The 13832-nt window shown below is 34.7% G+C and overlaps 1 protein-coding gene across 1 annotated transcript in view; it reads left to right on the plus strand.

The window, feature by feature from the left end:
- The window catches only part of Rtc1 (RNA terminal phosphate cyclase 1), a 142486-nt gene that overhangs the window by 57003 nt on the left and 71651 nt on the right, over positions 1–13832 (plus strand). The window contains exon 3 of the mRNA XM_090410288.1: positions 9574–9749. Coding sequence (XP_090266414.1) covers positions 9574–9749 — 176 coding nt within the window. The remainder of the gene's footprint in view (positions 1–9573; positions 9750–13832) is intronic.

Genomic DNA, 13832 nt, shown 5'->3' on the forward strand with positions numbered 1-13832 from the left:
TGCATGTTCAACATTGTCTCCATTATTGACATTTTCTGTCTACTTTTAATACTGTCTACTCTGCTTTACTATTACGTACTTAGGTCTCTCCACCCATCTGGCACTCACTCTCAAAACACTTACTACATACTCACTCATCTACTATTGCATGCTGCATTGAATCGACCATCATTGTTCTACTATGCATTGGTGCCACGCTGACAATATTTACTTCAATGAAATATACAAGTTTTACTTAACTCTGAATAGCTCAGTCTGTTGCACACCCATATAAAGCAAAAAAAAAACTCCAATGAATTAACTTAATATTACCTAAATTTTGAAAAAAATTCTTTCGACAGCATTCATTATTTGCAATGTGCCACTTTGTGGCTATCTTCGAAAGCAATCCATATTGTGTCTAGTTCATTGTTTTTGGGTTTGTAAGACATTAATAGAGAACTTCTACTTAGACTGTCTTGGAATGCATCGTTTGATTAACAATACAGAACCTAAGCACTGATTCATTGCACCAGTACTACTTTGTAATTTCCAAATTTATTTGAAACATTTTTACATGTGCATTATAAGAAGTGTGCTTTTCATACTTGGAAGTAATTGATGCATCATATTTCAGTCCTCAGTTTCATAAATTGTTCTTGGATTTTTAATAAATTGAATTATCTGAATTCCTCTATATTCTTATTAGTCAACTGAGAATTGGTTTTGCCTTTTCTGTTTAGCATTGCTAAGTTTTTGGAACTTTATATATTGTATGCACTTTTTTTTTTTCGTTATTAAATTGCTAATTAAACTTCATTTCCTGTACAATTTCAGGTGACTGAGTGGCTTCCCTTAAATCTTTAATCCATATTAGAGCTACTTTCATCTACGACAGCTACAATACCAAACTAATCAACAAAGTAATTCATAATTATGGTGGTCATCGAAACCCTCTTTGAAGATGCTTCTATAATTTTCCATTCAGTGTGTCAAGGTCATGTCAGAAAGCCTTGCATGACTTCATCAGATTAATCCCAAGTTTCTTCCCATTCGTTTTAGATATTAAATTTTGCTCCTAGCCTCTCTGAAAGATGAATATCCTCCACTTTTCTATCCTGAAGTTTATAGAATTCTGTGGCATTTATTATAGTTTTGTAGACAGACTGGTAAGTCTATTCAGATTTGTTTAGAAGAACATAAAGATTATATTCTGCTCCATGAGTCTTATAGACCAAGTCTGGCCAGCCATGATATGTCTACTAGATATTGAATTCATTGGGATAAAACTTGAGTTTTATACGAAGTTATTTTTAATTAGAAAAACTATAAAGAAAACTGTGAAGCCAATATTCATCAGTCAAACCTTAACAAAAATTACTATGTGAAACTTAGTTTTGAAAAATTATCCTAAGTAACAATGTTTATTTTTGTGTTAAGTGATTTAATTTTATAAGTATTTTTTGTTTCCTTGAATTCTAATAGTTTGTAGCAGAGCCCTCCTACAACTAACATCACTCATTGTAACATGCATTTTAATTTCAGCTGTTGCTTTAATTTGTTTCATCTTCTTTTCTGTGTGCATTGAGAATGGCTGAAAATTCTTCTAATAGTTTTTCCCCCCAACATTACTCATTCTGTAATTTAATCATAACTTATGAGACAGTCATGTTGCTAATAAACAGATTCTTTAGGACTATTGTTCCCAAACTGTGTGCTTTAGCACCTCAGGACACTGCATCGCACAATTTGAAATTGAAAGAACAAAAAAGTACATTTTTCAAACAAGCATGAATACTTAAGCAATGTTTTGTTAGCATCCTACAAGGTGTCACATAGTTGTGAAGTGTAAAAAAAAAACCTAGTGATGTCAGTAAAAAATTACCGTGACACTAAGGGCACTGTGAACCAAAAAAGTTTGGGCACTTCTGTTTTAGGACCATCAATAAAATTAAGAACTTCCATTATTTTACTTTGAACCATCATCACTGAGTGACTTGAAGGTTTCAAAATTAAGGACTTTCATATTATGAAAGCGAGCTTAATTGAGTTATTAACAAACTGCTTTGCTTTACCAGTTATGCCTTTAAAACTAAAAATTGGTGTATAACATCTTAAACTAAATGTCCCAAAAGGCGCAGCATAATACAAATATTAGGGATACTAAGGGGAGAAATAACTTAAGTATTAGTAAAAATTTTGGTGATATCTCGAGCATAGATAAGAGGAAATTACTAGATAGAATAAAAATCTTAAAATGGGACACAACAGTAGAATTTATTGCAGTTAAAGCACCTCAGAAAGTTTATATAGGCTGCACAATGGCAAATTCTCCATAACATTTTAATGCTGGTTTTCAGCAATTTGGTCCTCACAGTTGGATCAACTTCTATAATCAAGTTCTCTAGTTCTCTTGTTTGTTTGTTTTTTTATTTGTCATGATCAATTTCTGTGTCATCTTTATATTGCCACTGAAACGTTCTTCATTTTGCATGCGGATTTAGTCAGTTGCATTGTTCTTATCAGTTTTACTGGGAATAGCATATATAATTAGTCTTGGAAGATATTTCTTTGCTGGGATTTGCCACTAAGGTGTCTTTGCATTCCTTAACGATTTCGTTATGTAGCAAGTCTATGTCGGTCTTGTCTTTGGATTCAATTAAGACTTCTCTCCATTATTAATACTTTTCAGTTTTGTGATTCCAATTTTGATTTTTCTTGGGTGTACTTTTTCTTTTATGATATTTTTGGTTTCTTTGCTATTTAGTTGAGCTATCGGTTTCACTATTAATATATAGCAAGGATTGTTTTCAGATTTGCCATTGTTTTTGATGACTTGCATGTATAGCTGAGTAGGATGAGCTAAGTTAGCCAGTTCCTGGTTCATTGCAGTAGTCTGTAGTTCTATTGATACTTTAGTTTAATTTTTCATTTTATTGAATACCTTCGTTAGTTTGCTCACTGCAGTTAGTATGTCCTTTTTTTTAAAATCATTTCTTAGATTACTTCTTACTTTGGCAACATTACACAGAAAATTGAGGGCAATTTTGAACTTCAATTCATCCCGTTCACCCATCTTAAAATTACTCAAAGTTGTAGTATTATGACTTCCTATTGTACTGCTAAGTTTTCTTAGGTACAAGGTTTAAGACAATGTTTTACTCACTGTTTTGATGCTTGCTTCTAGAAGCGGCGCTTCCATGGAATTAGACTTCAAAGGATTGTTTCTTGCGACCTTTTGTACCAACCATTGGCAGCAGTGGGTAGGGGGTGCTAGCCCTTGCTATAACAGTTAATCCTATTATAAACTGGATGTTGTCTTCAAGGGCAGCCGAACAACTGATACGGTCCAACCAGCAGCACTCGATTCACAAAGATAGAATGAAATTCACTCCTATGTGCTTAGAACAATAAAACTATGGATAAATTACTTTTTGTTAGAAAGAGCACTGTGAAAGCTTTCATTCGGTACTCAGTACATCCAGTTTCCCTGTTCGATATCACACAAAATCAAGGTAAAAAGAGGAGCGATTCCAGACACGTCCGAGCCTACTCATGTTGTTGTTGTGTGTGTAATAACACACACAGTAATGAATAAATTAATCCAAACACATTTTAAAGAAAAGTTTTAATTTCAAAAGAAAATAAGTACAAAAATTAAACTCCAACTTTACCTGGATTGTATTACGTTATCCTTTGTATCAGAATTTAATTTTCCAAGTCTCTTTTTCACTATTACCCACACATTTTCTATTGAGTTTATATCAGGAGAGTTATCTGGCCCCTGAAGCAATTGGATGTTGTGATTTTTGAGGAACTCTCACTTTTTTTTTAAAGTGGCATGAAGTGAGATCCTGTTGGAAGATAGTTCTTTGGCTTTCTGGATCTGTGGAACCACTCTTTTCTCCAGTATTTTTATGTATCGGTCACTTTTCATCGTACTGTCAGCAGGCACAAGTGATCCTGGACAGTCATGTATATAACAAACCCCAGAACATCTTTCTATCTGTGTGTTTAGCTTGTTGAAGGTTGGCAGGAGAAGTCTTCTCAACTGCTGATTTGCAAACATAGAGTACTCACTCTCCTTGGAGGCAAAGAAATGGCTCTCGTTTGAGAATATGACCTTTTTCCACTTCTTAACAGTCCAATCTTTGTACACTTTTGTCCACTGGCACCTCTTTTTCTGCATTGCCTTCATTAATATTTCTGACATGACAGTCTGCTGAAGATTGTTGGAAGTGGGGAGAACTGTTCACAGAAGAAAGAAATGAACTAGCTGCCAAGTCTATTTAAGTCTACAGTGGACAAACTTGGATTTGTTTTGCCTTTCCTAAATCTCATTAACAGTACCCAACCAAAACCACACTCATTGGCAGTTTGTCTTTAAGTCATGGGTGTGTGCCGAGGAAGAGTACATATTTTTTGAATGCAAAATGAATAAAACACTAAGAATGTGAAATTGTTTACACTATTAACAATGCACGACACTATTATTAAACATCGTAGAGACATTTAAAACACACACACACACAGCACTCAACCAAAAAACAAAAACTTAATCTAAATTTGGCTTGTTGAGATTAATTTGTTCACTACTGTGGCATTGTGTATATGTATTACTTTTTTATTTTTTGTTTTGTAGTTTATTTTTACAAAGTCTGGAAACCCTGCTCCAGAGACCAAACATTGAACTTTTTCAAGCCACCTACAGTGAATGGTGCAGTGCTCTCCCACTGGGCAGTAAAATTCATCTCCTATGTAAAGACATCTACAAACATCTATGCCTCCAGAGGTATTTGAACCTGCAGCTTGTTGGTGAAGAGCAGATGTACTAACCACTCAGCCAGCCAGGTTTTTACATGTTAGGAATTATTAATATTGATGGCTTGGTCATTATCGGAACCACTTCAGGTTCAAATCTTGCTGTGGCATGGATGTTTGTTTTTATCTTTAGGTAGGAGATGAATTTCATTGCACCTGGTGTGAAACTGTTGCCCTGTTTATTTGGAGGCTTCAAAAAGTTCTATTGACCCCTAGAGCAATTTTTATTGACTATGAAAAAAATACAAAAAAAAATAAATAAATAAAATTGATAAAAATTTTTTTTTTAAATTCTTAATCCACCTCCGATACAAATGTACTATAAGTTTGCATATAACCTTTTGTGGTTGAGAGCCTCCCCCCCCCCATGTGTGTGTGTGTGTGTGTGTTGTTATCCTAGCTCCCAAACTTGAAATGTCCCAAAACAAATGCCTTGACTGTGTTGCATAAAAAGAAAGAAATTTGTTCTTTTTTGAAGACCTGAAGATGATAATCATTAGAGAAAATTGTATGGGAAAGAGTGTTTCAAAGAGTAGAGGTATAGGGAATTGAAAGCACAGGATGAAAAGTTGGTTCAATGAATTTGTAGTTGAACTATATAAGGGTATTAACTAATAGCTGCTTGTGTTTGTACATGATTAAAGTGGAGGGATGCTAGCAGGCAGTTGAGTAGGAATGGGAATTCCTAGAATACACACAATGTAGCAGCAGGGTATCTGTGGGAAAGCGACTGAATGGAGTGGAGTCACTGAGTAAGCAAATGGCTTGCTTCTGAATACAATCCAGCATCTTAAGTGAGGTTTTAAGTGTACCACCTGAAATGTAAGAAGAGTATTCTAAGGTTGGGCATGTAAATGAGCCTAAAACATTCTTTTTTCCTAATGTTTTATGTACAACTAAATTTGGTTTTATAAAAGATATAGCCTCAAAAATTAAATTTCATGGCATTGAATGTTTATGCCACTTACCAGGCATGCAGTCAGGAATACATATCCATACTTGAAGTAGAAAAAGCTATCAAAGGCTTGAAATGTGGAAAGGCAGCAGGAGTAGATGATATTCGACCAGAAATGCTGAAGTATGGTGGAATAAGAGTCTTACAGTGGCTGCACTGCATAGTTCAGAAAGCCTGGACAGAGGGACGTATTCCTGATGATTGGAGTAGAGCTCTCATAGTACCCATATATAAAAAGGGAAATAAAACTGCATGTGAGAATTACAGAGGTATTACCCTACTGAGTGTTCCTGGCAAGATCTATGCAAGTATACTTGAGAAACGGATCAGATCTTCACTTTACGACAAATAGTCGAGAAAGCTTGGGAATATAACAAAGATCTGTATTTAAGTTTTGTCGATCTGGAAAAGGCATATGACAAGGTGCCAAGAGAGAAGCTGTTCAATATGCTGCAGTTATATGGTGTCAATGGGGCATTATATCAAGCAATACTTAGTCTTTACTTGAGTTGTAAGTCAGCAGTTAGAATTGAAGGAAGTACAGGAAGATGGTTTAATGTTAAATCTGGTGTGAGACAAGGATGTACATTATCCCCTCTGTTATTCATTATCTATATGGATCACATTATGAAGGAAAGTGGTATTAAACATGATATCAAAATTGGAGATATTAATGTCAGCTCTTTGCTTTATGCGGATGATGTTATACTTCCAAATAAATCTGCTACAAGTCTGTAAGATTCTCTGACTAAATTGAATAGCTCTTGTAATAGATATGGTATGAAGGTCAGCAATAAAAAGACAAAGACAATGAAAATAGGCAGAATCATTGAAAATGTCAACTGTGTTGTGAATGGAGAACCTGTGGAACAAGTAAAACATTTCAGCTATTTAGGCACGATTTTTACTGAAGATGGTAAATTAAATATAGAAATAGTCAACAGAATCAGCAAAGCTGGTATGGTGGGAAGTCAATTGAATAAATTCATATGGAATAAGAGAGAAATTAGTCGGAACACTAAATTAGCTGTATAGAAGACAGTGTTCAAACCAGTTTTAACTTATGGATCTGAGAGCTGGGTCAGAAGTAAAACACTTGACCAAAGACTAGAGACCACAGATATGAGAGTCCTGAGAAAGATTATAGGCGTGAACAGATGGCATCAATGGCAGTATCATATCAAAAACGAGGATATTAGGAAAGAACTTGACATTGTCAGCATCCAGGAATGCGTTAGCAGAGCTAATCTCAGGTGGTATGGTCACTTAAACAGAATGGGCGAGGAAAGATTAGCAAAACAAGTGTTCTCTGCCAGGTTGGCAGCAAAACGACCCAGAGGAAGACCAAGATATAGGTGGATTGATACGGTACAAAGTGCTTTAGATGATAGAAATATAAGATCTGATAATGTTGGAGTCTTGACAAGTAACAGACTGATTTGTAGGAAAATTGTAGATAGGAAATTAATAATGATGTAATTTTTTTCATGTAGTACTATCATATCCTGTACACCCCTTGAGGGTACATGGCAGGAATTTGATGATGATGATGAATGTTTATGCCAGTGAAATTATAATCAAAAGCTCTATTAAAAGGCAAATATAATCTCCTAGGTTTGTCATCTTATAAATAGAGCAGTATGAAAGCAGAGTTCTTACCAGAAGTTACATTTTTGCAAGCTGTAGTCCATTTCAAAGCATTTTAAGTTTCAAAAGCAAATTGTTTTGATACTTGTTTATAAAACATGGAGCTTCCATAGCTCAATCAGTGTAGACTGAGTTATGGAAGCCCTTTGGTTGGAAAGACCTGGATTCGATTCGCGTCAGTGACGTGAGGAACTGGTCTCTTTCGAGTAAAAGTGAGTGAGCTGGTCTCATATAGAGATAGGTTTTTTTTTTTTTTTTTTTTCACCTGGAAACTGAGGTTTTTCATCCCCCAAAACAGGCAAACTGTCCCCACGAGCACACATGGATTACAATCATGAATACGTCTCAGCCATATGCCAGTCCCAAGCCCAGATAAAATTGGGGGTGTGGTGAACTATTGAGTAAAAATCTCGCCAGGAATACTTCATGGGCAATGCCTACCAAGTTACCTATGGTTTGAAAAGACTGAAAGGGAGAATCAGAAAATAAAACTTGTATTATTCTATCTTTGAATAAATAACTTATGTTTGAAAGGTGTAAAGTGAAATAACCAACTGTCATCCTCTTATCTGGTAGAGATATCTTGATGATATTCAATTTAGAAATGATGTATTTTATTTAAATAGCTTTTCTTTTATTTCACTCCTAAAAATTTGGTTGACATTAGAGAGTGGGGATAATCTGCTTTTCTCGATATTCTGATCTCTCTCTCATGCACACACACAATTGGCATTTCATTAGACGTTGACTGAAAACCAATACTCAGTGCTACTTCTTGCTTTATCTGTTTACTATCTCTCCCAGTAGCATAATTCACACTCTAAAAAAAAAAAAGAGAAGTCTATTTTAAAAGATGAATACTAATTTACTGAGATGTTATTTTAATACAACAAACTTTAAAAAAACTTAGCCCTGTATTTGGTGATAGAAGTCAAATTTTAAATTTGTACTTGCCATGTGCATTCAACTAAGCTAAAAGAAAACCATCTTCTTACAATACAATGCAGTTATCATTATACATAATTTTGATACTTTTGTTTCCCCCCACCCCAAGCACCTGGTTTGCCCTCCTCCCATTGCATATCCACCCCTTGTTTCCATCCCAATCATCAGAAATCTTTCCATCAAGATTGTTGTTCTACTCAAGTGTCATAATATTTGAGAGGAACTTGGAAACCTATCCAAGTTGTCTATAGCTTTCTGAAATCTTTAGGTATCCAGATGTTCATAGAATTTTTATGTTCTTATGATCTTCCTTATGTAGGTTAGACAAGCAGAAGTTTTGAAATAAGAAAGAAGCATCCAAACTACATTGCATACAGGAGGGAATTAAAATCTAATATTTTACAGCATGCATCGTTCACGAATCGTGCCATCCAATGAGATGCAGTCATGTCCTATCTAGTAGACACCTTCCTTTCATGTCAAATCAAGGAATTCACCCCCCATCATTCACTCATGTGGCTACCTTAAAAAGGACTAATCTTAAATTATGTCTGGAAGTCATTAATCAGATCACTCAACATGATTGAATTAAACTTGCCAACAATCACCTCCTAATAGGCCTTAAAAGACCAATTATTTATGTTACATCACTGCTGATTCATTTTGATTGTTACTGTTTTAACAGTTTATCCGAATTTAATTTATCCTTTTTTAATATACTACTTAATCCTTTTATATAATACTAAAACTGTTAGTGAGTTTTTATATCATTATTCTTATATGTTCAGAAGTATTGAAAATTATTATTATGTGACAACTTCAGGGAGTCCAAAGACTCATCGAGGCAGGGCACCTACTCTACAGCTCAGTCTCTACTACTCAATCCACCAACTACAACAAACCACAATTACACCAACTCCATCTGACCCCCCCCCCCACTAGTATTTTCACAGCCAATCACAAACATCCATGCCCATGGTGGGACTCAAGGAGAGCAGATACGCTAATCACTCAGCCAACCAGGCCAACGAATGATTAGAAGAAAAATGTTTCTAGCTCTTTTTCTGAATTTGATTGCAAAAGAAAGGAGTAATTTTATTAGAAATTGTTTTCATGAATGATTTTATTCACACATAGTTGTGAAATAGTTTTTGTTTTGTGAGAATATTTTTGTTTTACAAACTTGAAATAAAAAATTGTAGTATTTTACTGTATATTCTTCATAGGCACTACTGTGAAGTATAAACCTGGCTTACTATTTGGTGGAAAATTAGAACATGACTGTAATATTGCACGTGGCATTGGATATTATCTCTATTTTCTGCTTTGCTTGGCTCCATTTTGTAGAGAGACGCTAAATGTTACATTACGTGGAGTAACTAATAATGATCTCGACCCATCCGTAAGTATATGTAAATTCTGTAAACTATCAAATATGAAACTATTTGAAGGAATATAATATTTAATTTTTCTGGCATTCTTTCAAGGACACATTCAGCATTATGCAAAAATCTCATCTTAAATTTTACTCAGTTATACAGTATATCAAGAAATACATAGATACAGAATCATCTTAACAGCATGCATCTCCCATATAAAGTTTTGTCAAGTTAGAAGGCAATAGATCCCTCCCTTTTCCAGGTACTGCTAGATATTTTTGAAGAGAATAAACTTATCTATTGAGTCTAATAGGAAGATTTTTCCTTGCAACATCTCAGTACCATCTCTCACAAAAAAAAAAAAAAGTATTATAAAAACTGTCCAAGAAAGGACATTGCATTTCCATCAGTAAAGAGGAAAGAAGCCAAGAACACTACAGTTTTTCTCCTTGCAAAAAATTGTTACAATTAAGATAGTCAAACATTCTAAAAAATCTGTTAGATGACAGAAAACACAATAACATAGAGGAGCAATATCATTCTCTTAAGTTCCATCATGGACAAGATCTCAAAATATTACATCAAGGGACAAATCCCTTGTTGATGCATATCGTTCTCTGCATTAAACAAAATCTCAGGTTTCTTTCACCCTCGAAACTCCCCATTCGCCTACTCAAAAAAAACATCTAGGACAAACAGGCCAGTTAGGTGAGATGTGCATGTCAGAAGATATTAAAGCCATAATGCAAAAAAAAAAACATTATTAAGAACATAGAAAATAAATATCACGAAGGCAGCATTCTGGCGGTTGTTGAAGCTCAGAAATGAGGGAAAGAGTGCTGCAAAAGTAATTAGAGATGATAAAGGTGACGTGGAAAGTGGAGAAAAAGATATCCTTGAAGTATGGAGTAATTGCTTTGGAAAATTGCTAAATGAAACAATCAGTGTCAGCATAGTGGTAAAAAACACTCAACAGGCATGCAATCAGGAATACATATCAATACTTTAAGTAGAAAAAGCCTGAAATGTGGAAAGACAGCCGGAATAGACGATATTCGACCAGAAATGCTCAAGTATGGAGGCATAAAAGTCTCACAGTGGCTACATTGCATAGTTCAGAATGCCTGGACAGAGGGACAAATTCCAGATAATTGGGGTAGAGCTCTCATAGTACCCATATATAAAAATGGAAATAAAACTGATGTGAGAATTAGAGGTATTTCATTACTGAGTGCTCATGGTAAGATATATGCAAGTATACTTGAGAAACAGTTGAGAAGGATTGTGGAAGAGAAGCTTGGTGAGGAACAAGCTGGATTCAGGCCAAATAGAGGCTGTCAGGATCAGATTTTCACTTTATGACATATAGTTGAGAAATTATTGGAATATAACAAAGATCTGTATTTAAGTTTTGTAGATCTGGAAATGGCATATGGCAAGGTGTCAAGAGAGAAGCTATTCAAAACGCTAGAATTATATGGTGTCAATGGGATATTATATCAATCAATACTTAGTCTTTATTTGAATTGTAAGTCAGCAATTAGAATTGAAGGAAGTACAGGAAGATAGTTTAATGTTAAATCTCGTGTCAGACAAGGTTGTACATTATCTATATACATCTCATTATGAAGTAAAGTGGTATTAAATCTGATATCAAAATTGGAGATGTTAATATCAGTTGTTTTCTTTATGCTGATGATGTTATACTTTTAAATAAATCCACTACAATTCTGCAAGATTCTCTAACTAAATTGGATAACTGCTGTAATAGATATGGTATGAAGGGAGCAATAACAAGACAAAGACAATGAAAATAGGTAGAATCGTTGAAAATTTCAACTGCGTTGTGAATGGAGAACCTATAGAACAAGTAAAACATTTCAGCTACTTAGGCATGATTTTTAGTGAAGATTGTAAATTAAATATGGAAATAGACAACAGAATCAAAAAGCTAGTATGGTAGGAAGTCAAATAAATCAATTTTTATTGAATAAGAAAGAAATTAGTCAAACACTAAATTAGCTGTATACAAGACAGTTTTTAAACCAATTTTAACTTATGTATCTGAGAGCTTGGTTAGAAATAAAACACTTAATCAAAGGATAGAGACTAAAGACTAGAGACTGCAGATATCTGAGTCCTGAGAAAGATTAGGGGTGTGAACAGATGGCATCAATGGCAATATGATATTAAAAACGAGGATATTAGGAAAGAATTTGACATTGTTAGCATCCAGGAATGTGTTAGCAGATGTAATCTCAGGTGGTATGGTCACTTAAACAGAATGAAAGAGGAAAGATTAGCAAAACAAGTGTTCTTTCTCTGCCCGGTTGGCAGGAAAAAGATCCAGAGGAAGATCAAGATATAAGTGGATTGATATGGTAAAAAAGTGTCTTAGAAGATAGAAATATAAGATCTGATAATGTTGGAGTCTTGACAGGTAACAGATTGATTTGGCAGAAAATTGTAGATAGGAAGTTAGTAATGATGGGTGGTCTGAAAAGTTCTTGACCTTGATCATAGATGGCAGCACTATCGACAAGATTTTTTTTTCTAATTGGTACATCTGTCATAAGCATCCATGTGAAATTGCAAGTCATTCTATCAAGTAGTTTTTTATATACAGCTGTCTGAAGCAAAAGTTTTGTCTGTATCCCATGAAATAGATAAAATATAGTATTGTGTGGTTATAAAATTCTTTGTAAAAAGGTTTAATGCAAAAGAAATTCATTCGAAGTTCATAAAAGTTTATGGGCACTCTTCTTCTTCTTTGTTTTCGACAATTAACAAATGGGCTGCCGAGTTGAAATGTGGCTGTGCCAGCCTTGAAGATGATGCACGTAAAGGACATCCAAAGAGTGTAACAACACCAGAAATCATTGATCAAGTGCATGATATGGTATTGGATGACCAGCGAGTCAAAGTGCGTGAAAATTCTGTGACTATAGGCATTTCAAAAGAACATGTAAGATATATTTTGCATGAAGAATTGCAAATTAAAAAGCTCTGTGCGATGGGGGACGCTCATGAAAATCTCAGAATAGTGCTTGGAGCATTTTAACAAGAATAAAACTGATTTTGTGTGTTGATTTATTACAATGGATGAGACTTGTATTCACCAATACACACCAGAATCTGAACAGCAGTCAAAACAGTGGACAGAATTCGATTGTTCAGTGCCAAAGAAGACAGTCGTTTCCATCAGCAGGAAAGGTCACAGCATAGGTGTTTTGGGATTTTGTTTATTATCTTGAAAAGGGTAAAACAATAACTGGGGAATATTATTCTGATCTTTTAGCCAGACTAGATGAAAAACTTCGTGAGAAAAGACACGGTTTGCAGAAGGAAAAAATCATCTTTCATCAGGATAATGCACCTGCCCATAAAAGTGCTGTGGCAATGGGAAAATTAAGGAATCTGCAGTATGAATTGTTGGAACATCCACCTTATTCCCCAGATTTGGCTCCCTCTGCCTTCTGTCTCTTCCCAAAGCTAAAACTCTTCCTTGTTTTTCTTTGAATCAAGAGGTCATTGCAGCTGTAGAGCGATATTTTGCAGATCTTGCTGAGATCCACTACCGGGACAGGATAAAGGCCCTGGAGCATTGCTAGAATAAATGTATCAGTCTTAAGGGAGATTATGTTGAAAAATAAAAATTTTGAAATTATAAATTCGTTTTTTCATTGTTGGGCCGAGAACTTTTCAGACCACCCTCATAAATTTTTCATGTAGTGCTATCATATCCTGTACGCCCTTTGAGGGTACATGTCAGGAATTTGATGATGAGGAAAAAAAAGCAACCATCAAGTATTGTGGCAATGTGTAGAATGATTTGCATTGATTAGTTTGTCAGAGCATTGAAAGAATTATTGGAAATGTTAGAAACCTAATCAGTTTAAAAGTAATCAAGGAATGATCCTTTATAACGTTTGGTCATTTCTTCTTTTATCAAAAATCTGGTGCATGAGATCTTGGGTATTCTGTTGCTAATCATCATCATACAGCCTGAATCCTGCATATACAACATTGTTAGTTTGTTTTAAATATTCTGTGTCACTGTTTTCGTTTGCTTGACTGTTGCAAAATCTAGTCATTATTATGTCATT

Source organism: Typopeltis vanoorti, chromosome 20 (genome assembly GCF_054136105.1).
Source record: "Typopeltis vanoorti isolate ZY-2024b chromosome 20, IOZ_Tvanoo_1.0, whole genome shotgun sequence".
Lineage (NCBI taxonomy): Eukaryota > Metazoa > Arthropoda > Arachnida > Uropygi > Thelyphonidae > Typopeltis > Typopeltis vanoorti.